The sequence below is a fragment of the Macaca thibetana genome, chromosome 1 (assembly GCF_024542745.1).
Source record: "Macaca thibetana thibetana isolate TM-01 chromosome 1, ASM2454274v1, whole genome shotgun sequence".
NCBI lineage: Eukaryota > Metazoa > Chordata > Mammalia > Primates > Cercopithecidae > Macaca > Macaca thibetana.
Window position 1 is genome coordinate 68,960,179 of NC_065578.1, and position 25,287 is coordinate 68,985,465.

General features: G+C 34.7%; 2 protein-coding genes across 6 annotated transcripts in view; both read left to right on the forward strand.

The window, feature by feature from the left end:
• The window catches only part of LRRC7 (leucine rich repeat containing 7), a 1,535,715-nt gene that overhangs the window by 1,163,578 nt on the left and 346,850 nt on the right, over positions 1 to 25,287 (forward strand). For all 5 annotated transcript variants that reach the window (XM_050804492.1, XM_050804501.1, XM_050804531.1 and 2 more), the window contains one exon: positions 14,280 to 14,482. In XM_050804492.1, coding sequence (XP_050660449.1) covers positions 14,280 to 14,482 — 203 coding nt within the window. The remainder of the gene's footprint in view (positions 1 to 14,279; positions 14,483 to 25,287) is intronic.
• The window catches only part of SRSF11 (serine and arginine rich splicing factor 11), a 763,374-nt gene that overhangs the window by 263,463 nt on the left and 474,624 nt on the right, over positions 1 to 25,287 (forward strand). The gene's annotated exons all lie outside the window — the stretch shown is intronic.

Genomic DNA, 25,287 nt, shown 5'->3' on the forward strand with positions numbered 1-25,287 from the left:
TGCAACCTTAAATGAAGGACAGGAAATACTCTACTACATTAATAGTGCTTTATTTCCAGATTATTGTAATATTGTGAATTTTATTTTCTTATACTTTTCTATAATTTTAAAATTCTTAATAATAAACATATATAATTATTATATTCTGAAGAAAATAAATAGTAATTTAAATAACAGAATTTTGATTGAGTAGAATTATGTATCCAAAATATCTAAATAGTTCTCTCAGTACTCTTATTTTTGTCTCTGTGCCAGTGTGCTAATACTCATTAGTAAAGTATCACCCAAATTTATTTCACATGATCTAGTGGCTAATAGTGTATTTTCTAGGGTAATATAACTTCTATCTTTATCCTCTCTCAAAAGCTCTTCAATTTACATCCATGGTGAATTTAGGACATCCATATTAACATAAAGCGCTCTCTCTTTTCCACTATATCTCATTCTGCTTCCTCTGAATGAGATATACCCATTCATTTTCATAGGATGTCCATCATATCAATTTTTCAAGACATTTTTGAAATCTTTACTTGATCCTTTGGGTTGTTTTTAGGCTCTGGTAGTTTATTATAATGACTGTGTGCATGGCTCAGAAACATTGGGAGTTATTTCTTCTTCTGGATGTTTATTTCTGAAAATGAGTGGGCACCTTATTGGTTTTGTTCTCTCTGTGGAATCATACATGTTTTTTAGAGTATCTAATTTTGTAATCTTGTTGAACATTTTTTTACCTGTATCTGAAAATATAGTTTTAAATCCTCTCCAACAGATTGGTGAATCTAATTCCAAACAAAATTTATACATTTGCTTTATTTATTTATTCATTTATCTGTACAAAACAGAATTTTACTGAGAATGTATTGTATGTCTGCCATGCAATGTCTGCCATCTATTAGGAGTACAAATAAAAGACAGTCTGTGGTCTAATAAACAGCTCATGCTACCTCTAGAGAATGACAAGAAAACAATGACAATAAGTCTATGCCAGAGTTGGGCCCCAGGTTCTATAGATGTCAGAGAAGAAGCTGAAGACAGGTGTCACATTAATTTTCTAGAGCTGCCATAACAAATATCACAAACTGGATGGCTTAAACAACAAAAATTCATTATCTCACAGTTCTGGAGCCTAGAAGCCCCAAATCAAGGTGAATCACTGTTGGCTCCTTTTGAGGACTGTGAGAAAAGTTTGGTTCTGGGACTCTTTCCTTGGCTTGTAGATAGCCATCTTCTCCTTGTGCCTATTCCCATCACCTTCCTTCTGTGGACCTCTGTCTTTTCACAAGGCCTTCTTTTTAGAAGGATATCAATCACATTGGAGCATACTCCAGTACGACTTCATCTTAACTAATTATATCTGCAACAACCCCTTTCCAAATAAGGTCACACTCTGAGGTACTGAGGGTTAGGACTCAACAAATGAATGTTGGAAGGAACACCACTCAACCTATAACAGGGATTGGAGGTAAATTTTTCTATGAAGTTAATCCTTGAGTTTAGTTCAAAATGATAAGGAAAGTAATTCAGGAAAGATGAGCAGGCAGACAGTTCAGGAGAAGAAATAGGAAAATACGAATGTGCAAAGGCATGGGACATAAGGTGCCTGTATGAGTGTGGTCCCAGAGGAGACCAATGTCATGCCAGAGGCTTGTAAGTCCAGCTCAGCAGTATGTGATTGATAGTGAAGGTAGCAGAGAGCCAGTGAAGAATTGTATACATATTCAGAGTGGAATTTTAGAAACAATTACGCTGGTAGCACTGTGGTTTCTTTTGATTAAATTCTGTCCACCAACAGGATCCCATTATCTGAGCATGCTTTTTTCATTCTATTCTCTTAATTCATTCAATTCTTGTTGCCTTTCATCATCTTCTAAATAATTTAATTCAGTAACAATTACACTTGATTTCAGGAAGAAATGAATAAATTTCATTTATGGCACTTATTACAACATGAATCAGAATAAGTATTTAAAGATTCAGGATATTGTAAACTGTTTTTTGAAATTGTACTTTGATCCCATAGCATAGACTAACAGTAAAAAAAATTCAAAATGGTAACAAAATCATTCCGTTTTTAAATGAGCTTCTGATTCTTCCATTTCAAGCATTCATGAACCTTTCATTTAACAATTGTTAAATCTGTGAATGCATTCACACATGCCTTTAACTTCCTTGCAGAAGGATTCTTAAATTAATTCTTTTATTTTAACTCTTCTTTCAGCCTGAGGGTGACATTAAGCAGGCTTGTATATTTTATGAATCTCTTAGAAATCTTTCTAATTTTAAAGTAACTGCCTAAATTTATACCCAAAGCAACTTAGTTTATTAAAAGATTATCACAACAAAACCCTGGTTATTTAGTTGAGTCTCAAAATTGTAGCATTTGTTCTAAGTATCCTGAAGGCACAAGTACAGCCATCATCAGCATTAATTAAAATACTAATAAACTTAGAAGACATCAGAAGTTATCTATAATTATGATTGAAGAATGAGTATAAAACAACATGAAATATCATTTTAAAATGCTTTCTCTACATTGTTTATATCAGAAAAGATGGGTCTCTTATCAGGTGTTGTGAAGGGCACCAAATTAACATTGTGTCTTATCACAAAAGGCAAGGAGTCTCTGGGATGAGACAACTACATAGAAAATGATTTCCTACTAGTGCTTACTAAAGCTCCTACTCAAATCTCTAGAAGAGGGTATGGAGTAAAATGCTTCACATAAAGTGGAAATTTTAACAAAATAAATTTTGACCATCAGTATACCCAAAGTTTTATAAAATAAAGTATTTGATTAAAACACATTGAAAAGTATTATACACACCTCTGGCTGCTTAGTAGACCATGCCGAATCATTGATCTTTTTCTTGATAACTGACTCATGGTTAAGAACATAAATCTTGTACTACAGTATGAAAATTTCTCAGGAGATCTTAAGGTGTAAGAACATCATCTGAGTAATATATTCAAGAATCAGGTAAGTGATTAGGGTCCTTCCAAACTTGAGAGTCTGTGAATAAAATAGCCTGTATCTGACTACTTCTGCTCCACTCTTTTATTCTGTGTCTTTTTATTCTTTCATTCCGGGTCAGGCCTTCAGATATTATTCCAGAAACTAATCACTTTAGGTTATGACCTTATGAAAGTGAGATCTTTGAGAGTATCCTAATGTTTAGAAATGTGTTTCTTCATGCGGCTCTTGGGTCAGGTTTACAACTTGCCTGGAAGCCAAACTCTTCAAGAAACATAGGCGGAATAGTTTATGACTGACTTAGAACTTGTCTCTGAACTTTGGCTAATTTTAACCTGATGTGGTAATTTTCTTTCAACTGTCCTTAGATGTGTATTTGCATATTTGAATAAGTTAGTAGACAAAAATTACAAGAGAGAATGTGTAGAAAGAGAAAAACAAAAGTACTATGGTGTGGTTTTTCATCCAGGTGATATGATGAGGACAGATTTTGAGTGAGTTTGTACATGCCACTACTTAGTACAAACCTTCTCTCAAGGAATTGCTTCTAGCTTGATCCTATAATCCACAAGTTGATGTTCTTTAGTGTTACAATGACTATAATAATGGTGAAGAGTAAAAGACAGACCAGGAAAGCAGTGTTATGTATGGAACAGGAGATTTTAAAAAGAAGACAAATTTAAGTTTCAATAAGTGCTCCAAACTCAAATTCTGTGGATTTTGTTTAACAATGCACACTATGACTAGAAGACAATGACCTAAATAAATTAAAGAGTGAAACAGAATATTCTATCAACCAAAAAGTTCCAATTCACAGGTTTCTGTAACATCATCTACTGTGATGTTTTAAGATTTACAAATTATAATTACAAACAAATATCATTCAACATTATTTTTTAAAATATCAGTTTTACCATAGATTGGTAGGGTTGACATAGATGAAGAAAATGGATGAAAGATATTCAGTTTTGGGAGTAGTGTAAGCTAGAGCATAGAATAGGGAATGTGTCTTCATGGAAGTAGAAGGTAGAAAAACTGAAAAGTTCACGCCTGTAATCCCAGCACTTTGGGAGGCCGAGGGGGCGGATCACGAGGTCAGGAGATTGAGACCATCTTGGCCAACATAGTGAAACCCCTTCTCTATTAAAATACAAAAATTAGCCGGGCGGGGTGGCATGTGCCTGTAGTCCCACCTACTCGGCAGGTTGAAGTAGGGGAGTCGCTTGAACTCGGGAGGTGGAGGTTGAACTTGAACCTGGGAGGTGAGCTGAAATCACACCACTGCACTCCAGCCTGGTGTCAGAGCAAGACTGTGTCTCAAAAAATAATAATAATAATAAATAATAAATAATAACTGAAAAGTTAGGTTAAAGAGAACTTGAATGTCAAGCTAAAGAATCTTGTAGAGCAGCCTTTCATAAAATGGGTAATTCAGAATACTAATGAGGAAAGGTTGGTTAATGGGTAAAAAAATACAGTTAGAGCAAAGGAGCAAGTTCTAGTGTTCAGTAGCACAGCAGGGAAACTCTTATTTAGCAAGAATGTATTGTATATTTCAAAATATTTAGAAGATTCAGAATGTTACTCACACAAAGAATTGATAAATGTTTGAGGTTATACATATCCCAATTACTCTGATTTGATTGTTACACATTGTACACTTGTGTTACAATATTGCATGTACCCCATAAATATGTACAACCATATGCATCATTAAATTTTTAATTAAAAAGGTGTCTAGAAAACACTGGTTTGAACAAAGAAAAATGCAGTTTTTAAATTTATCACAAGACCTCTGTCTTAGTTCATTTGTGCTGCTATAACACAATACTGAGTAATTTATAAGCAGTGGAAATGTATTTCTCACAGTTCTGGAGGTTAGGAGTCCAAGATCAAGGTGCCAGCAAGTTCATAGTCTGCTGAGGGCCCAGTCTCCCCTTCCAACATGAGGTCTTATTGCTGCATCCACTGGATGGAACTGTTGCTGTGTCTTCACATGGCAAAGGAACAGAAGCGCAACAGAGCCTAAAATGGTTTCCTTTAGCCGTTTTGTAAGGCATGAATCCATTCATGAGGGCGGGGTCTTCATGACTTAGTCCCTTCTCAGAAGGCCCCACCTCTTGATATCACCACATGGGGATTAAGTTTTAGCATTAATTTTGAAGGAGACACAGTCAAACCATAGCAATTTCCATGAGTCCTCAATATGCTAATGCATATGGGATTATGATCTCCTCTTAGCTTATGTCTAAGAGTAAGGTGTAACCCAGGAGCATGATCTGGGAAACACTATTGTTGAAAATGTAGACTCAGTGAAGCTTTTAAACTGGGGAATGGATGTGCATTTTAAGAGATTAATTAATTTCTTAAATGTATGTGTTAATACGTAAAAAGGATAAAACTAATATTTGCTTTTATAGCAACTATAATATGCAATTATGGATTTATTTAAATAACTTTTTATTTGATGTTCATCTCTCTTACTATCCAATAAATTCAATAGAGCAGGCACCATAGCTTTTTAACTCACTGGTATTATTCAACATATAAACCAGTACCTAACATATAGTAGACAATTAGTAAGTATTTATTAAATGTCTAGAAATAGTGTACTTTTGTATTTTCATTGGCATTACTACTAGAAGATGGCAAGGGTCTGAATTAGATTGACAGAATGGTAAAGAAAGGAAAAGAAAGATAAAATATTTAATATAGAAGGAAAAAAGGAAAGAAGGAAAAGCAAAAGAGGACTGCAAAGTACAGAATTAAGATAATTAAAGTATAACTAATCAAAACAAGAAATTATGAAGGAAAGCACAATGTCTAGTAAGGAGGAGTAGGAGCTTAGTAAATATGTCCAAGTTCTGCTTTTGACAAGTGGAGTTTTATTTAAATTTGGCATCTCATTAAGCAGTTAGAGGCAAAATCAGGGATGATGGTCTATAGTAAGAATCATTCATAGAAAGCAGCTCTTTGAAGTCAGGCAATGAAAATCCCTGGGAAGACCATGTAGAGAAAGAACAGAAGCATGGCTCTTTTTAAAGGAACTAATTTGCCTTAAGTAGAACGTAGAAATATGTAATAAGCTCCTTCTTGATAATAGGCACTATGCTTTTCTTCTTGATTTCATGTTTTAATTGCTGATATGATACATCAGCATTAAAGACCATAAGGAGATTTGTCCCAAGAACAGTCCATTGATCTTGGTGAAGAAAAACTGGTTTCCCTGTATTTATAGCAAATCAAACCATGTACAAGGATTCTAGACTTTCAGATACTGTGATAAGATGAAAACAAACCCATGAAATCTGAGTAGTTTCCAAATGTGATCATTTCAAGAGTCAAAATATCAAATAAGCCTCAGATGCCCCATTTTGGAGTACCAGAATCACCATGTATATTCTCTTGATAAAGGGGTTTCAGAGATGTACTTGAGGGTAGGTAATGATTTTAAAGATGTTCTTGAAGTAGGACATGGAGCGAGGCTGGCAGATTTCCATATCCCTGTGGCACACTTAATGAGGAAAAAGGTTTCTCGGTGAATAAATCAGATACATTTGTCATTTGAAAAATGCAAGACTGTGCCAACTAATGAGGACAGCCAGGATATTTGTCACAAGAAATCTTGGAAAGATTGAACTTTCCTTTGTCTCTTTCTCTTTCCAGGTACGGAATATTAGGCAAGGATAACATAAATGAGCATTGATCTAAAATTCTAGAGAATGCATAAGTATTGAAAGTTGAATGTTCTTAATACATATATTGTTGTTGTTTCTATCTGCTACAGGCATACTTCTCAAGTGGTTGAAATTATCTTTGGTTTAAATTGTCAATAGGGAAGGATTTGAAGAAGGTAGCAAGATGCGTCTCACTGTTATTCACCTAGGTTAGGCCATGCTAGCAAGCACTGCTGTTCAAATGCATTTGACTCTGTGGGAGAGTATTGAAAAGGAAGCTATTGACTGCACACTGCAGTTGTAGAAAAAGAAAAATCCCCATTAGATACTCAATTTAAATTGAAAACAATATCATTCAAGGGAGAAGGGAATCCATGCAGCATTGTGGATAAACCAGAAAAGGATGTCCTTATCTTTGATTTTAAGAAATTTACTAGAAGGGCCTTAACAGAAAGAGATGAATACCTGTTTTCTTCTTGCCTTTTTTAATGCCTTTGAAAAACTGAGAATCTAAGAATTCCTCTTTTGGCTGTGTGCAGACATGTGGTAACAGAGGAAATCGGATTGTTACTGACTCAAGTCCAAATACTGGGTATAAAGCAATGTATCTCTAATGTATACTGGACAGTGGCCATGTTTCAGGAAAATGCAGATATGTAATTCCATATATTATAGATGTAACATATTTGTGAGTTCTTGTGTATTATGCTCAACTCAGTTTCTGAAACACTTTCTCCATTCTACCATATGGTATGCTCATCCTTTTGACATTAAAAGATCTGGATAAGCAAATTGTTTCCTTTCCTGCTACTTCCTCATTCTGTTTTGTACCTATAAAGTATTCTTTACATAAATCATTGTCATGTGTGTGTGTGTGTGTGTGTGTGTGTGTGTTAGCACTACTTCTGGTAAATTCATGTCTGTAAATTCTTATATGCTGATCTATAAATATTACTATCAAGGTAATGCAGAGTCTGCTAACAGGAAAATCAATGGCTTTAGGGCAAAGATAGTGAGATCCAAGCCTAGGTCTACTAATTATTCTATGTGTGACCCTATGCACATCACAGACTCACTAAACCTAAATTAGTTTATCATCAAAATGTGGAAAATAATATATGATCTATTTCTCATGAAAACAACAAGGTGATAGATTGCAAGTTGATTTGAATTTTTGCAAGTATTGTACAAATAAAAGTAATTAGTCATCTTTTACACCCATATTCATTTGCTTATACAGGTAATATTTTAATATATCTACTTTAAATCATAGACTTGGCAAGTTACCAGAAATACATATTTTTGAACAATCTAGGCATGCTCTCTATCCTCATAAAACTTTCAATCTAGTAAAGATAGATATTGAGTGAGTAATTAAAATATGATCAAAGTGAATTACAGCATATGGTAATATAGTCCCAAGAATCATAACCTACCTTGATGAACAGAAGGAAGCCATTCTCCCTTTTTAATTTAAATTTTTTAAAGCAAGGGAAATGTACCTTTGTGCCTTATGCAGAGGCAGCCATAGATCTGAAGGCTCTAGTATAGGAGAGGTCATATAGTCTTAAAAATACAAAGGAAGCCATAAGTGTGAAGAGCACAGAAAGCAATGAGAAGAGTGGTACCTGGCCAGGTTGTGCAGTGGGGCTGGGTGTGAATCTGGAAGGCAAGAGTCAGACAATGAGACCATATCATACTTGGTAGGTCACAGGAAAAATTTTAGACTTTGTCTTGAGGACAGAGAGGAGTCATTGAAGTATTTGCAGCAAAAGAGTGACATAATCATATTTGTGTTTTCAAAAGGTCATGTAGCTACACTGTGGAGTGAGAACAATAGAAAGAGAAACACAGGAATAGATGCAAGAGATGATAATGGTTTCAACTAGGTCAATAGGCAGTTGACATGAAGAAAAACAGGCTGGTTCAGGAAACGTTTAGGGTATTTAATGTTTAGGATATGGTGACTGTTAAATGTGGAAAGTGAGACAATTGGAGGAATCAAAACTGATGCCAAGGTTTCTGTCTTGAGAAACAAGGTCAGTGGTACTGCTGTTTGCTGAGATTGGTAATACTGGAGGAGGAGGTTTGGGTAGAACAGTAATTGCTAACACTAAGTAAATGCTTACAACTTGAAGATATAGTTTTCAGTGTTTTGTATGTATTCTAGTATTTTACAGATGAGGAAACTGATAGAGGTAAAATAAGGTGCCCTGGGTCACAGAGCCAGGCAGTTTGCTCCAGAGTCCAAGCTCCTGACAATGGTAATGTGCTACAGACCTCTCAAGAGCACCATGCCAATTATGTGTGTGTGACATACAACTTCTGAGAAATGTGCATCTTTGTAAATTGTTAGATGCCCATTAAAACGTAACGTAGAAACGACAAGGAAAGTAAATCTGTGTTAAACATTTTAAAAAATGTGCAGTCATCCACTTACCATTTAACTTATGATAAATGAAGTGAGAGTTGGGAAAGCTGAATGATATTGTAAAGAAAAAGAGGGTACAATTAGAAGGGTAACAGGCTAGAGGAGAAATTCTAACATGGTATCTCTCAGTGTCTGGGTAGAGAAAGTGACACCTGGAAAAATTGAAAGGGAAGAACCAAAGTGGAAGGATAAGTGTCAGAAGAGTTGATGTCAGGGGAGCCAAAGGAAGAGGGTTTTTAAAAGGAAGATTTAGTTCTGTGCCCAGAGCTACTTGCTAATACGTCAACTAAGGAAGGATTAAAAGGATAAAAGGAACTAAGATCAAAACTTCCTTTAAACATTAAAATTAACCTCTTGCTTTCCTAATATATCTATTCTTATAACAAAGACTCCACTAACATTGAAATTAATCTCTCACTTTCCTAATGTATCTATTCTTATAATGAAGACTCCACTAAACTAAAAGGAATATATATATACACACACATACACACATACATATTCTCTATCCTTGCAAATATATATATATTATATATATGCAAAAGTGTGTGTGTGTGTGTGTGTGTGTATAGCAAGGATAGAGAAAATATAAAAGGAGCCATCAGCAGGTAAGAAACTTCAGAAATTTTTAGAATATAAGAAAGAGGATGTCATATATATTTATATAAATGCAATGTATATCTACATTGCATATATATGTGTGTGTGTGTATGTGTGTGTATATGTGTATATATAGTACAAATTACAAAGCACGTTATTGGCAACATTATAATAAAGTACCCACAAATGGATATGAAAATTGATTATATACCACAGACCTTCTTAGAATCTTGGAAATACTGGGTACCAGGCAAGAAATTGAAGAGACTTAGTATTGAAAATAGGAAAACTGACTGAAAGTCTCTATATACATAGTAACATGGCTACACCCCGGGCAGAAAACCAGAATATTCTTCTCCAGAATATTTTTCTGGAATATCTTTTGGCTTACTGCCAGATTACCCTGCAGTAAAACCTATCAAGCCTGCAAAACTTCCAATTAGTTTTTTAGGGTTTCACGCTTCAGTATAGGAGGACAGTCAGGAATCAACAGATATTTGTGGACAACCTTTACCATGAAAGATGAAGATCAAAAGAAATAAGCAGAAAGTAGAACTCAAATAACACAGGGAGCAAGGGAAAAAAGAAAGTCTGTAGTTAATATCTTCTAAGAAAACAAAAATGATATGGCACCTTGAGGCACAAATAGGATACTATGAAAAAAGATCATTCAGGAAACAACATACAACTCTTGTAAGTAAAAATATGCTGTTAGATAAAGGGTAAGTCAGGACCTGGATTTAGGAGATAAAGTTGTGAAAATCTCACAGAAAATAGATGAAAAAGAAAAAAACATGGAAATTTCAAAAGAAAAAAATACTTGAATTATAGGATAAGTCCAAGAGATAGGTCCTCCATCCAGTTAATGGAAATCACAGAAAAATGATTTTTTTTAAAATGAAGAACTTATCAATTAAATAATAACACAAATTTAACAGAATGCAGGATAACTGCTTCTAGAGTGAAAGGACTCATCAAGTACCTTGTATGATAGATAGCTTTTAAAAACACACAAAGCACTTTGTCATGAATTTTCAAGAGTGAGGAAAAACAGAATTCTAAAATTTTCTGGTGGAGAAGAATGTGGGTGTGAAATAGGATTTTGAATAAGAATGGAAACTAGAAAATATGATAAATAAAAACTTTTTTACTTATAAAGAAAAGGTACTTCTGACATGCAGGTCCTCAAAAAATATACCTACCATAAATCCTTTTTCAACAAGTGAACAGACATTATGTTCCACAAAACCAAAGGAATAAATCAGGAAAGAAAATGACATGGGATCAAGAAAATAGGAAATATAACACAGGAAAGAAATGAAAAAATTCACAGGATGATAGTGAAGAGAAATTCTAGGATGACAGCTGGAAAAGCAACCACTCCAGACTGAATCAAAAAGATATTTTATTCCTAAAAGGTTACTCCAGAGTGGGGGTTAAGGGGAGTCAAGGAGTAGCACTACAATCAGATTGTTTAGAAATTCAGGGGGAAGAAACCTCTACAAAGTTGAAAGTTATTACGTGTAGGGAGCATAAATCAGGAATAGAAGGAATTGTGATTGAAAGTCAATAAACTAGATACCAGAGTCATCAATGAAAGAATAGGAATGTACAAGAGATTGGTAAATGAAAGGTGTGAGGACAAGTAGAAAGATATGAATACTTTCTACTTATTACTGTCTAATTAATAGAGCATGAGACCATCAAATGAACAGAGATTTTACAAGATGAGAGAAGAGTCATAGTTTTTAGAGTGCAAGGGGTACAGTAATCCCATCTTCCAACCCAGAAATTGGCTAATCAGCATGGGATGTGAGAAAATCAGCTTGCTCTACCTTTAAAGGCTATAAGGTAATTAATGACCTTAGGGGAGAACCAAGTTTTAGTTGGGTCTATGAGGATGGGAGTGAAGAGCATTCAATGAAGAGAGACTGAGCCTCAGTAAAGATGTTTATCACGGTATAGACACAATTGAAGAATTCACATGGAGCAGAGGGAAGAGGAGAAGCTGGGCCAGGGAAGTAGTTCAGCCTGTAGACAGTGGACATTTGCCAAATGGTTTAGGTTCAGGCCTGGATATTCTGTTTTTCCTCTTGGTTCATAATTTAAGAAGTGCAATGACAGCAACACAGACATCAAGAAATAGCCACAGTAAGTGAGAGATGTTGGGCAACAAGAAGCATGAACAATTGATTTATTACTCCTCTGTGGATACAGAGCAAATGGGTGTGTGCCTTGGGTCAGCTCTACTGCGTCACTGGGGGTGGGTTAAAATGACTACTAGTTACCCAAATAAAAAACCTGGAAATCTTTCAAGACCCTCCCCTCTCTCACAGCCTCTCTCCCACCTCTCATTTAATCTATCATCAACTTTTAGATTCGGCTTCTTAAATATCTTCCCAATCCATCACTTCTCTTTATCCTCACTACCACTACCATAGTCTATGCTATCACCACTTCCCTTTACAACCACAATAATCACAACAAACATTTACTAAGTACCTATTATATATAATATGTTAGATACCTATGAGAGTGCATTTACTGGGTGCCTACTATGTTCTAGATGCCAGGTAATGACATGAAAGGCATCAATCCTGCAATCAAGAATTTCAAGTAAGGTTATGTAAAGCAATAATTACAAAATCTTGCAATTCTGGTTCCCAGAAATGAAAAGAACAGGAATTTGAAAGATAGAAAGTAATGGAGAAGAAAGGTCATCTTTTTAAATGTTTTTATTCAGCCTTCTACAGATTACCATGTGCAAACAATCATATATAAGTATTTATTCATGAACCTGTCCCTAGAACATCCTTTTATTAATTTCAGAAGTTGAAGAATGAAAACCGATCATTTTAGGCTGAATATCTAACACCTCTTAAAGCATATTCTACTCGATTGCCTCCAAATATTTTTTTCTTCTGCCTTTTATTTAGGTTCATGGGGCACATGTGCAACTTTGGTTACATGGGTAAATTGTATGTTGCAGAATTTTGATATACAGATTATTTCATCACCCAGATAATGAGCATAGTACCCAACAGGTAGTTTTTTGAATCCTCACCCTCCTTCTACCCTCCACCCTCAAGTAGGCCCCAGTGTCTATTGTTCCCTTCTTAGTGGCCATGTTTGCAGTGTTTAGCTTCCACTTATAAGTGAGAACATGCAGTATTTGGTTTTCTCTTCCTGCATTAATTTGCTAGATAATGATTGTTTCCAAATTTGACTTAACATGAGCAATTTTAAAAACAAAATGCTACATTGTTTTTATAAATGTTACTAATTTCTGTGTAAGCAATAAATTTGTGTTACTAAGTAAAAATACATTAGCAAGTTAAATACCAGTTTCAAATTCATGTTTATTAAGTTTTAATTCTGTAGCTGGCAAACTGTACTGTGTACTGTAAATTTAAGGATAAGTGAAACAAGATCTCCTCAGAGAACTTGCCTGATACATGGGGAAACAGCACAAACAATTAGGAAAACAATATGATTAGTGGTCTGGGAAATCAGAGGAAGATACTACTCATCTTTCCTGGGAAGACATTCACCGAGATAGTGACCTTTTCGTTAAAATAAGTTTTTCAAGCAATTATCAGTAGCTGATGGTGATTAGGAGGAGAGTCCCAAATATATTCATTTATTCATTCATGCTTTCATTTGTTTATTCTACAATTTATTGTTGAATACATACTATATATCAAGTACCAAGATAAATACAAGAATGAACAAAATAATCACTGCCCTGAAGAGGCCTTACTGTCTAGGAGAAAAATCACATGAAAAACAGTAGATTGAATAAAATGTTGAAGGTGCCATGATACAAGTCTTTGCAAGATTTCATGGCATTTGGTCAGCTTAACCTAGAGGAATAGGAGAAAGATGTGTCAGCAGTGTCACAGTAATTTCTACCATAATTACAAGTTGTTTTATTCCATATTACAAGGTTCATAAAGATACATCCCCATTTGGAAGTGAATAACCAATCCAATTATAATCTGTGGTTTCAACAGAATAAAAACGCCATGAGAACAGGGTCTCTGTTCAATGCATCACTGTTTCCACTAGAGCAGTGCCTAAAACACCCGTTATTCAGTAAACATCCATTCACTGATGACATTTGCAGGCTAAAAAGAGTACCTCAGAAACTTTGGGACTGAAACATGAATATTTTTACAGAAATGGGAGAAATCTTTTTTTCCAACCAATTCTGGAAGTTTCTGTTCTACCCTGTAATTTGTGTAAAAATAGAAAATATATATAGTTCCATGTTTCAAGTGAGGAGGTAAGCATGATAGTAGCATTGAACTGAGACAGGATTGTATTCTAATTAGATTCTGCCTTTCCAAAACTGTGTGATGATGGGAAACCTCTTATACTTTTTGAGCCATTTTCGAATTTGCTAGATGGGAATAAAACCTGTTTCATACCTCGCAGGGCTGTTTAAGGATTTAATGATAAAATGCACGTGTGTGTCCTACTTTAAAGTATTCTAGACCATATACCAAAATTAAATTTCTAAGCTTTAAATATTACAAGAATACCTTCCAAGGGCAGTGGATAAGCTGTTTTGTTTTGTTTTGTTTCTGCGTTTCTCTAGTGCAGTGCCTGGAGATGACCACCAAACGGAAAATCATCGGCCGTCTGGTGCCGTGCCGATGTTTCCGAGGTGAAGAAGAAATCATCTCAGTTTTAGATTACTCCCACTGCAGTCTTCAGCAGGTGCCAAAGGAGGTCTTTAACTTCGAACGAACATTAGAGGAGCTTTACCTAGATGCCAATCAAATTGAAGAACTACCCAAGGTAACTTTTGACAACCTAAAATATACAATGTAAATGAGTATTTCATAACTTTCAGAGACTTTATTATGATGATAATGTTAACTATGGGCTCCTATCTAGGTAACTGACAAGCCATTGAAATTGATATAACTTCGCCCAATATTCTCATCACCTTTTAATATTACTCCATTTATGATTTCACAGACCTCTGTTAATAACAAATTGAACTCTATGGAAATCACCATTTGATGGATTATGCCTCGTTATCTTCATTTAAAATGACCTCTATAAAAATATAGAGTAGAGGGTTGAGATCAATAGTTTATGTTTAGAAACAAATGAATAATATATGACACTACTCCAGAACTGAAAATATGTATGTTGTATATTAAGGTGACATTATATTACAACCTTGAATTGTATGCTCTAAGTCTAAGAAATGCTCTTACACACATTAATACTGTTATGAAAAACATGTTTTTGTACCTGTATCTAAAATATTTGATTATTACAAGTAGCACTGGATGTATGTGGCATACAACTACTAAAAAGTTTACTAGGAATTGGAAACTATCAAACTTTGTGCACATACATACATACACACACACACACACACGTGCACACCTGCACACACACACGTGCACACCTGCACACACACACTGCCATTATGGCATTGTGCCATGCAAAGAAAACCAGGTCTCCTGTGACCTTATTCCTTATCGCAAAAAAGACTGGATGATAAGAGATTAGCTAAAGCAGACCAAGGCCACACAGCAGAGAAGTTCAAAATCTAAATCCAGGGTTCCTAACAGTCACCTGAGTAAGTAACCCAGATTAAGTAGTGAGCATGGTATTTGCCTATGAAGGGTTTATATGGCTGAGAAGGGAAACAAACGTCATGCACTCAATTTCTGTTGCTTATGCTAAAAAGTAAAAATGTATATTAAATATCCAGTAATCAAGAAAAGAATCTTCCACAATAAAAACTTGAAATTAATTATCAGAATCTGATATTTCAATATGCTGATCAAAATAAATTATGAATAATTATTTTTACTTAGAATTATAAATTATCACTTGTTGGCCTTTTGGCTAAGATCAAGTGTAAAATTAAAAATTATGCTGTTTACATAATACTTCAAAGTTAAGAGCTATTTGACATGTACTTCAAAACCAATATACTTCATTTTTGACAACCTGTGTACGGTGTCGTCTGTCTAGGATATTTCCTTACATGACACTATAAACAGCTATAGTATATTTTTTAGGGGTAAGTCAGGTCTATAAAAATGTTATTGACTACATGTATTCACACTAGAATTGCACATGAAGTAAAGCCTGTACTGAAATGGACTGTCTGTTCTACCAGATGAGGAACTACTTGAGGGCAAAGATGGCACCATATTCATCTCTGTTTCCCGGTACATGGGCAGTCATGATGAATTTCACATACTAGATACTGAGTCTATGTTGTCTCTGATTGATAGAACAATGCAGAGAACTTCATATGCCATAGGACTTGATTAGCAAAAGTATATAAGATTGAATAAGTCAGAAACGTGGTAACCCATTCTAATTTAGGAAAATAGGCATGGGGGGTTGGGGATTTCTAGGTCAGGCTAATCTAGGATTGCCAGAAAAAAATAGAGGATACCCAGTTATATTTTACTTTTAAATTCAGAAACAGACAACATTTTTCTATAATTATGTCCCAAATTTTACATGGGATACATTTACACACACACACACACACACATATATATATATATATATATATATTTACATGATATTCAAATTTAGCTTGTCATCCTGTATTTTATTTGCTAAATCCAGCAACTCTAGGCCAATCTGGTCATTTAAATCTTTTTCCATTTCTATGCAACAAATTGTGTAAGATTAATTTATCAAGCAAGTATTTAATATCTGTTCCACTACACAGTACTTGAAGCTTTAAGGGGGTTACAAGAGAAATAAATCTCAATCTTTGCCCTTCCGGACCTGACAACCTAATTACAGAGAAAAACTGAAGCATTAGAGGCAAGCGATCAGTGATGTACAATCAGAGCCAAAGAGCCAAGTACCATTGTAGAGCTTATGTATAGAGACGAGCCCCATTTTTGGAGAAGTAAGGGAGGAACTTGACCAAAAAGCACATATGCAAAATTTAAGATGCATCAAGAGTTAAAGGGAGCAGAGTTGTGAAGAGTCTGGAGTTGCAGGTGCATGGATGTGGATGCGGGCAATATGTAGGGAGAGTTGGGGAGGACTCTGGTTATGAAAGTTCTTGAAAGTCACATAGTATTGTTTGAATTAACACATTGATAAGATAATTCCATTGAAAAGTCTTATACATCAAGGAACTCACTAGGATCCTAAGTAGGCTTGGAAGAGAAGTTTTAAGATATTTTGTCTGTTTGGTTAGTTAAAATAATTGACTAACAATAATTAAAAATAATATAAGTACACCAAAGACTTAATATATTTTACCAGCATATTATAGTTAAGGAGAATTTATTATCCTTATCATTGACCTGCCTTATATATTTCAAAGAAGTTTTACATAATCTTTTAAGGTTTCTGTGAGTGTCAAGGTTGAATTTTTTTTACTTTCATAAAACAGCCTTGTAAGCTAGTTTCCCTTAAAGTATCTGCTATTTTGAAATATGATCTAAATGATCTGATATTGAGGTATGATCCAAACAGTACATAGATGTATTTTTGCATCATTGGAAAAAAATAAGAAATACAAGAATGAAAGGAATAATGTATCAGAGATCATTATATGTATTTCAAGTAACAGAAAACCCAATGCAAACTGACTTTACAAAGAAATAGGTTTGATTGGCTCTGGTAAGTGGAAGGCCCATCTCAGGACAGTAATCAGAACTGGTGTGTTCCTATTCACCTTGGCAGGAATAAATTTATTCTGAGGCTGACTTTTCTCTTGGTAGCAGAACGGCTGCAGGGGTTCTAGAGTTCACCTCCACAGCATCCAAAAATGGAAATATCTGACTCTTTAAAACTCTTTCTGAGAAGGACAAAAATTGTCTCCCCTAAAATTCTTCAACTAATTTGTCTGCAGATCTCATTGGCATTAATTGTGTCACATGTTTCCTGCTGATGTAATTCCTTTGCTATTTGAGCACAGAATAAGCTACTATAAGAAAACTGGGATTACTGTAATTGGGCTAAATAATAATGGGTCACCTCTGTAGAGCTGTGGCTGCTGGTAGCAGTACAAGGGGAAGGGGTGGAAAGGGTAAAACAGCTGTTACAGAGATAACCTTAATGTGCACTATAAAGAAACTGCTATAAAATAATTATTTCAGGAGGAGAAATGGCTCAAAATAAAAAAATAAATAAATAAAGTTCTTAATGACCTATAGGCAGAGCATTGAGCTCTTTAAGGATTTAAATCTTTAAAGTTAGATTAAATAAATTATTTTTGTCTGCCATTTTATTTTATGACTTTCTTTGAGTTGTTATTCAGATTTGTTGGGTAATAAGATAGCCATTTTTATTCTTGATATTACATCATAGTAAGAATTATCTTTTATATATGTATTTATTCTTTGCTTTCTGATATTGTACACAGACAATATTATAATTGGTCATGAATCTCTACTATAAGATGTTATATAACACAATTGATAGAGAACAAAAAGTCAAGGTAAAAGGCATTAGGGAAGATATATCAAGAATGTGTCAGAAAAGACACAAGAATAGACATGAAAGAACAGGAAGTATTTTGATTAGGAATAGTTCAATCTGTGTGTCTTAATTTTCTGTAGTGAAAGGTAAAAATACAAAATGACATGCCTTTCACACAGTGATAGAAACCCACGCAGCTTATAATTTAGTACTGTTTTGCTTGTTATTTTGAATTAGGAACTTGAAATTATAGACAGAATAATAGACCATAACAGGTGCATATTATATATGAAGTAGAGTGGGATGGCAAATTTGAAAAAAGCAATAAAGAGAAAAACTACCAAAAAAACTTCTTGAAACTGAAGAACTTTTAAAAAGAGATTATAATTAATTTTGGAAAAGCCAATATATGACTAAACTGAAAGACCTGGAGGGTGAATTTCGTAGACAAAATTAATTTAACCACATGTAAAAGAAATGGGACTAAATTTTAAGCACCATACTTTCAACATTTTCTTGGCTTAAAAGTTTACAACCCACTCCAAAAATATTTTAGAGATCAGGAACCAGAGCTCTTGACCCAGACAAATCTGTAATTATATCCTAGCATTGGTATTTGGTTAGAAAAGTATTATTCCTGGAAACCTGTTTCTTCATTAGTAAAACTAGGGAAGTAACAACACTATCTCCTGTGGGTGGGTAGGTGGATAGATAGGTAGGTAGGTAGGTAGGTAGGTAGGTAGATAGATAGATAGATAGATAGATAGATAGGCAGGCAAGATGATGTCATTGGCATACCCGGAATAGAAAAATATTCGATAATTGATATTTATTATTCTATCACAGCTGAAATAAGATTTCCATGTTAAGTTACCCTGAATCAAACAAAAGTAAGATTATGTAACATCTCAGGATAGTTCTAGGTGTTGACTAGTCGACAAAAAATATTGTGGCATGACTTTCTCTTTATCTGAAATCTTCAAAGACATCTTCTGGGAAAACATTCCCTCATCTGTAAAACGTGATAGGGTTCTGACCCTACACAATTACATCAACACATTTGTGATAATACCACTACTTCCCGAGATAATTTTCTTGACTCACACAATAACAATATTACATTATTTTTATTAGAAGCAACCCTGGAGATTATTTAATTTGGTTCTCAATTTTTACTAATAAGTAAATCCAAAGGGAAAAGTTAATTGACTTTCCTTAGGCCACATGGCATGTTTGAGTCCTATCCAAAATTATTACCAAAGACTATGTATTAGGAAAGGAGAGGTTATGCTGCAGTAAAAACAGATCAGAATCTCAGTGGATAACTGAACAGAAATTTTGCTTTCTGTCCATTAGTGCCGGCAGGGACCACTGCTCTTCACGAGCCCATCCTAACAAGTAGTTCAACTTTCCACCCAATGCAGAATCATATGCTTATTATTTCTCTTGCAATGGCCACCCAAGCTCTTCATGAACATTTTTAGTAATGGAAAAAAAATCAATAATTTAAAGGATAGACCATTATATTACTGGAAAGTTCTAATTTTTAGAAAACTCTGTAATATGCTAATGATGTTTCCCTATTTCCATCCATCTATCTATCCATTCAACACTTGGCTAGGAGCTCAGGGTGATACAAAGATTGTTAAGGTATGCCTTCACTCAACAAGAAACTATGCATTCATCGTCACTGCCTTGATCCTTCAAATATTTTTAAAAATTCATGTACTTTGCTTAATGGTTCTGTTTTCTAAGACAAGTTTCCAACTTCTCTTGATTATTTTTCAAAGACACGCTATGTAGACTCCTAACCATCATAGTTACTTTCTTCTGCACAGATTGCAGTTGTTAGCTTGATTTTACATATTGCTTTATCAAATAAAAATATTTATCCAAGTGAAAGAACCCCAAAAAGCAATATACAAAATGCAATCAAACTCAAGAGTGGAGTCATAGTGGGAGACAGATATTTAAGAGTCATCCTTCCAAGAAATGAGTTAAAATCAACAGACAAAAAAAAATTCCTTAGAAAGGAAAAAGACAATTGCAGAGAAAAAAATATTAAACCTTAAAAAGTGAAATAATAGTATAAACTCACTGTTAGAACTTGCCTAGAAGTTATTTGTGTTTCCCCCAGCAGTCATGACAACTTTGCATACAGGGGCAAAATTGGGAAATTTTATTATGCTTATGAAGCCAAAATATCTCTCCGTGGGTGAGAGGAATGTTAACATCGCAACTGATTTTGATCTAGGTTTCTATAACTTATAAAACCTATTTGCTCTAATGAACAGGAGACAAAGAGAGCAATTTACTGTGTAGCACTTTCAAAGCTAATTCTAGATATTTTCAATCCTCTAAGACATGTGAGATTTGAGGTCTTGCTCATTTCACTTATAGAGATCACACATTAACTGTTTTGTGTCTGAAGAGTGACGTTCTTTCTTCCTATCAGAGTGCCATAAAACACTGAGAGTGGATAAAACATCAGTGAGATGTAGAAAAGTTATACAGATATTTTAAATGAATTAGCAGAAAAACCAAGCTATGTATTCTTAAAACTTACTCATTTCCTGGAGGCACATTGATGGTGTCTTCATTTGATGCTGCTTTTACCTCAGCATGACGCAGATCAGTTGATCCCAGGCTTCTGGACTGAAAATCCAGCAAACTGTGGGAACTGACATTCTCTTTCTTTTGCTAAGTAAACATTTTTAAAACACTCATATATGACTTTTATTATTTAATTGTAAATGCTTTCACACCCAAATGTATATAATAATCATAAGCACAAAACAAATGGCATCCTTCTACAAGAAAAAATAGGCAGTAAACTTACACTGTCTTTTTTTTCTTAAAAGTTTTGTCGAGATGTAATTTACATTCCATCAAATTCATTTTTACAAATTCAGTTGTTATTTTCACAGAATTGCACAGCCGTCATCACTGTCTAATTCTAGAACATTTTCATCACCCTTTGAGAAACCGCCCATATCTATTAGCAGTCACTCCATGTTCTCTGCTTCTCCTCACCCCTGGCAACTTATTTCTCCATCAATTTGCGTATTTCAGAAATTTCATATAAATGGAATTACATAGCAGGGTCCTTTTGTGACTGTTTTTTCACTAAGCATAATGTTTTCAGGGTTCATCCATGCCATAGCCTGCGTCAGTACTTCATTCCTTTTTATTGATAAATAATGTTCGTTTGTATGAATATACCGTATGTCATTTAAAAAAAGAGTATAACACTTTTATAAATGCATAAAATTTGTTATAAGATGTTATTTTTCTATAATACATATGTGTAACTATTTTCTTAATACAGATCCATCAGTTTGGAGCTTTGTAGTCTTTAGTATACATAAAGTTGAACTCCAATACCCAAAGTCCTCCAGTATTTAGGGTTTTGTTTTTTTATTTTTATTTGTTTATTTTTTAAGAGACAAGAGTCTCACTCTGCCTCACAGTCTGGCATGCAGTGACACAGTCATAGCTTACTGCACCCTTGAACTCCTGGGCTCAAGTGATCCTACCTCCTCAGCCTCCTGAGTATCTAGGACTACAGGTGTGTGCCACCATGCCCAGATAATTTTTTATAGAGAAGTGGTATTATGTTCTTTGTTACGTATATTGCCCAAGCTGGTCTCAAACTCCTAGCCTCAAGTGATCCTTCTGCATCAGCCTCACAAAGTGCTGGATTTATAGACAACAGCCACTGTTCCTGGCCAATCCAGTTACACTCAATATAGAATATTGTCAGTAAGCTGAGAGATGCCAGAAAAAAAAACAGCCTCCATATACCTACAGTTGCTTGCCCTAGGTGAGGGGAAAAAAAACCCAACATTAAGAAGCCAGATCCAGGTGAGGGCTGCAGGAAGACAGCTGCATGGTGCTCACTACTCCATGCCGGCCACTCATGCTGGGCTATGTAGCTGAAACACCGATCATTCAATATAAAGTAGTCAGGGATTTATCACAAAGGTATGTTTTAGGCTGGTGAAAATTTTTTCATGGGCTGGCTTCAGTCACTGGCCCATGAAATAGCAGAAATCCTCCCCAACTCTTTAGAAAATAAATGAACAACAAAAATGCATCTGAGACAAGCCAAGCTAGAGCTCCATGTTCTTGAATGGCAAATAGGCTCTGACAATTATGCTCGAGCAGTTTGGGCACATAAATGCCAAGCAGGCTTTCTCCTGGGAGACTTTACCCCTGGTCTTTCCACTGCCAGGCTTGCTCTGAACTATGGCTCGCTCCTTTGTTTCCTTCAGATATCTGCTCAAACATCACTGGAGAAGCGTTTCCCCGTTATCTTACACAAAATAACAACACCCACTATCACCACACCTTATTCAGCCTGGACAAAATTTTAAGCCTCACTGTGTCTCTAAGAGATGTCTCATACAACATGATTGTGTTAACCAGCATTAAGACACTGCCTAACTACTTTATCATTGCCATAAAACATCTCTGTAAATATCTCCCTCTGATATACTGTCTATTATTTTACAAGGAATAAGAGCTTTGACAGTGGCCATAGGTGAGGAAGGAAGGGGAAAGTTGGAGCATATCAGTATGTGTGTAAAACACAGAAAATAAAACTCTCATGTAGCAGTTTTTACATTTTTGATGCTGATCCTGGGAGTTGGGGTGACATGGGATAGTTTATGTGATTCCTCCATAAGGCAGGACCTAATACAACACACTCTTTGCATTTTTCCTTCCTCTCAAACTCTGAGTACTTGTATCCATATAAATTAGAGCTGTCACATAATATTTGCTCAAATAAAGGAATGTGCTGTTTGAGTCTAAGAGCTGTCAAAGGTCAGATGTCATGGAACATGCTTTTATGTTTGGGGATGTGGGGTGGAATAGGTTTTGTAAAATTCTTTCCAAACAATATTTTGTGATTCACTAGTATAAGCTTCTTTTTAAATAGAGAAAAAAAATAACCAACAATAGAAGGAAGCATTCTGACAAACAACATAGTAACTATAGTTACCAGTTATTATCACAGATGTACTATAGTACAATGAAAACAATTCTGGTAAGAGAGGACCTCAGTTTAACACAAGTTCTGCCACTAGTTAGTCATGTGACTTCAGACATTGTTTAACTCCTTTGAGCCTTAGCATCTTCATTTGCAGTAGTTGCTCATCTAGGTTTGTTCTTCCTCATCTCCTACAATTGTGGTGATGATCAAATAATATAAAGTATGTGAAAGTAATTTAAAAACAGCAAAGTAATCTACAGATTGAGCATCCCTAATCTGAAAATCCGAAATCTGAAATGCTCCAAAATCTGAAACTTTTTGAGCACATACATAATATTACAGTTAGAAAATTTCACACCTGATCTCATATGACAGGTCACCGTCAAAACATAGTCAAAACTTAGTTTCATGCACAAAAGTTATTTTAAAATATTGTATAAAATTACATTCAGGTTATGTGTGTAAAGTGTATATGAAGCATAAATGAATTTTGTGTTTAGACTCTGGTCCCATCCCCAAGATATCTCATTATGTATACGCAAGTATTCCAAAATCTGGAAAAAAAAAATTGAAATCCTAAACACTCTGTTTCCAAGTATAAGGGATATTTAACATGTATAACTGTTGAGTTAAGAGAAATGGCTTATTTTAATAAGAAATAAGAGTCGTTTAATGAAGTTGCTTTTCATATTTAAAATAAAGATGAATCTAACACTAAAATAACAGAAAGCTTTTTTAGTTGCTTAACCAATGGCTATAGATTACTATTTAATATGGATTTACAGCTGCATCAGTTACTTTTTTATTGTAGGCCAGAAAAACCAACTGGCCATTTTAGGTAAAGATGAACATTTACTGGAAATATATCCAGGCTCTTAGAATTAATAGAAGCCTAAAGGGCTCCTACATGGAAAAGGGACAGGAGCCAAGACAGTTCTAGACTGCTGCTCAGAATTTACACAGCAGTGATGGTCTGGGCCACACAATGCTGATCTTCTGAGGATGGCAATTTACAAAGACCCCCATGTAACCGTGACAGTTGCTCAAGATTCAAATTCCTGCTGCCTCCACAATGTACAATGAGGGATGTCATTAAAAGGAAGATGAAGGTTCTAATGGAATAAGGGGAATGGATGTCTGATAAGCAAAATAAGCAAAAATAAAGCATTCTCTAATATTCTACATATCATATGCTTTCAATTTTATTGATGCTTCTTTTCATTCACTGATATTTGCAACTTAAGATGTATTAGTTCAAGGCCATGTTTTTCTTAGAACTTTAAGTAAAATTATTTGAAAACAAGGACACTTATTTATTTTGTGAGAGGTCTAATGCGATCAAAGGAGCCATGGAAGAAAGATCTTAGGGTGACAAATTTTGAAATGCTATTTCATAGTTGTGATTGTAGTTTATCAAAACTTGAATGATCATTGATTATTTTATTTTTTCCTCCTACTTAAAAAGGAATCTTTTGAAATGAAAAAAATACTTGTATCACTATAATTGCTGCTTAAACCAATGGTCATGATTGAGAATATGAAATGTGTTGCTCGAGATTTAACACAGCCGAAGCTTGCAAATGTAGAACAAAAAATTGCCACTTGTTTAATAAAGTTGCCCCATTTTAAAATTTCATGTTAACACTAATTCCCTGAAGGTTTTGTCTTTCATAAACAAGGAGTTTTCTGTACCCTTGGCATATGTAGCCTCACATATATCTATGGAGGGCTCTCCTTAGATCCTGGATTTGAAAAAAGGTTTTAAAAAACGACCTTTTAAAATGCCTCACTTTCTCACTAATGATTTTGTGCATGATTCTATCCTCCAGTAGAAAACTTAGATTCACCTGACCTAAGTCTTGTATCCACTCTTTGATTAATGTTTCCAGAAATATGAGAACCTATAACTAACAAGGTTGCATGATTTTGTCCCCCAACGCCAAATGTATACAATTTTTCTGAATATATAAAACTACATCTAGGACAAAACTATCTCATATATATGCATATGTGATACATAAATGATCAAAATTCGACTCCGTTTAATCTCTTTCCTAAAGCATCTTTTTTTCATATATGTTCTTTAATTGCAATTATTTTTCAATTTGAATAAATAAATAATGTAGATTAACTCTCTAAAGCCCTAAGGAAGAGTGAAATGAAGGACAGATTAGCAAAA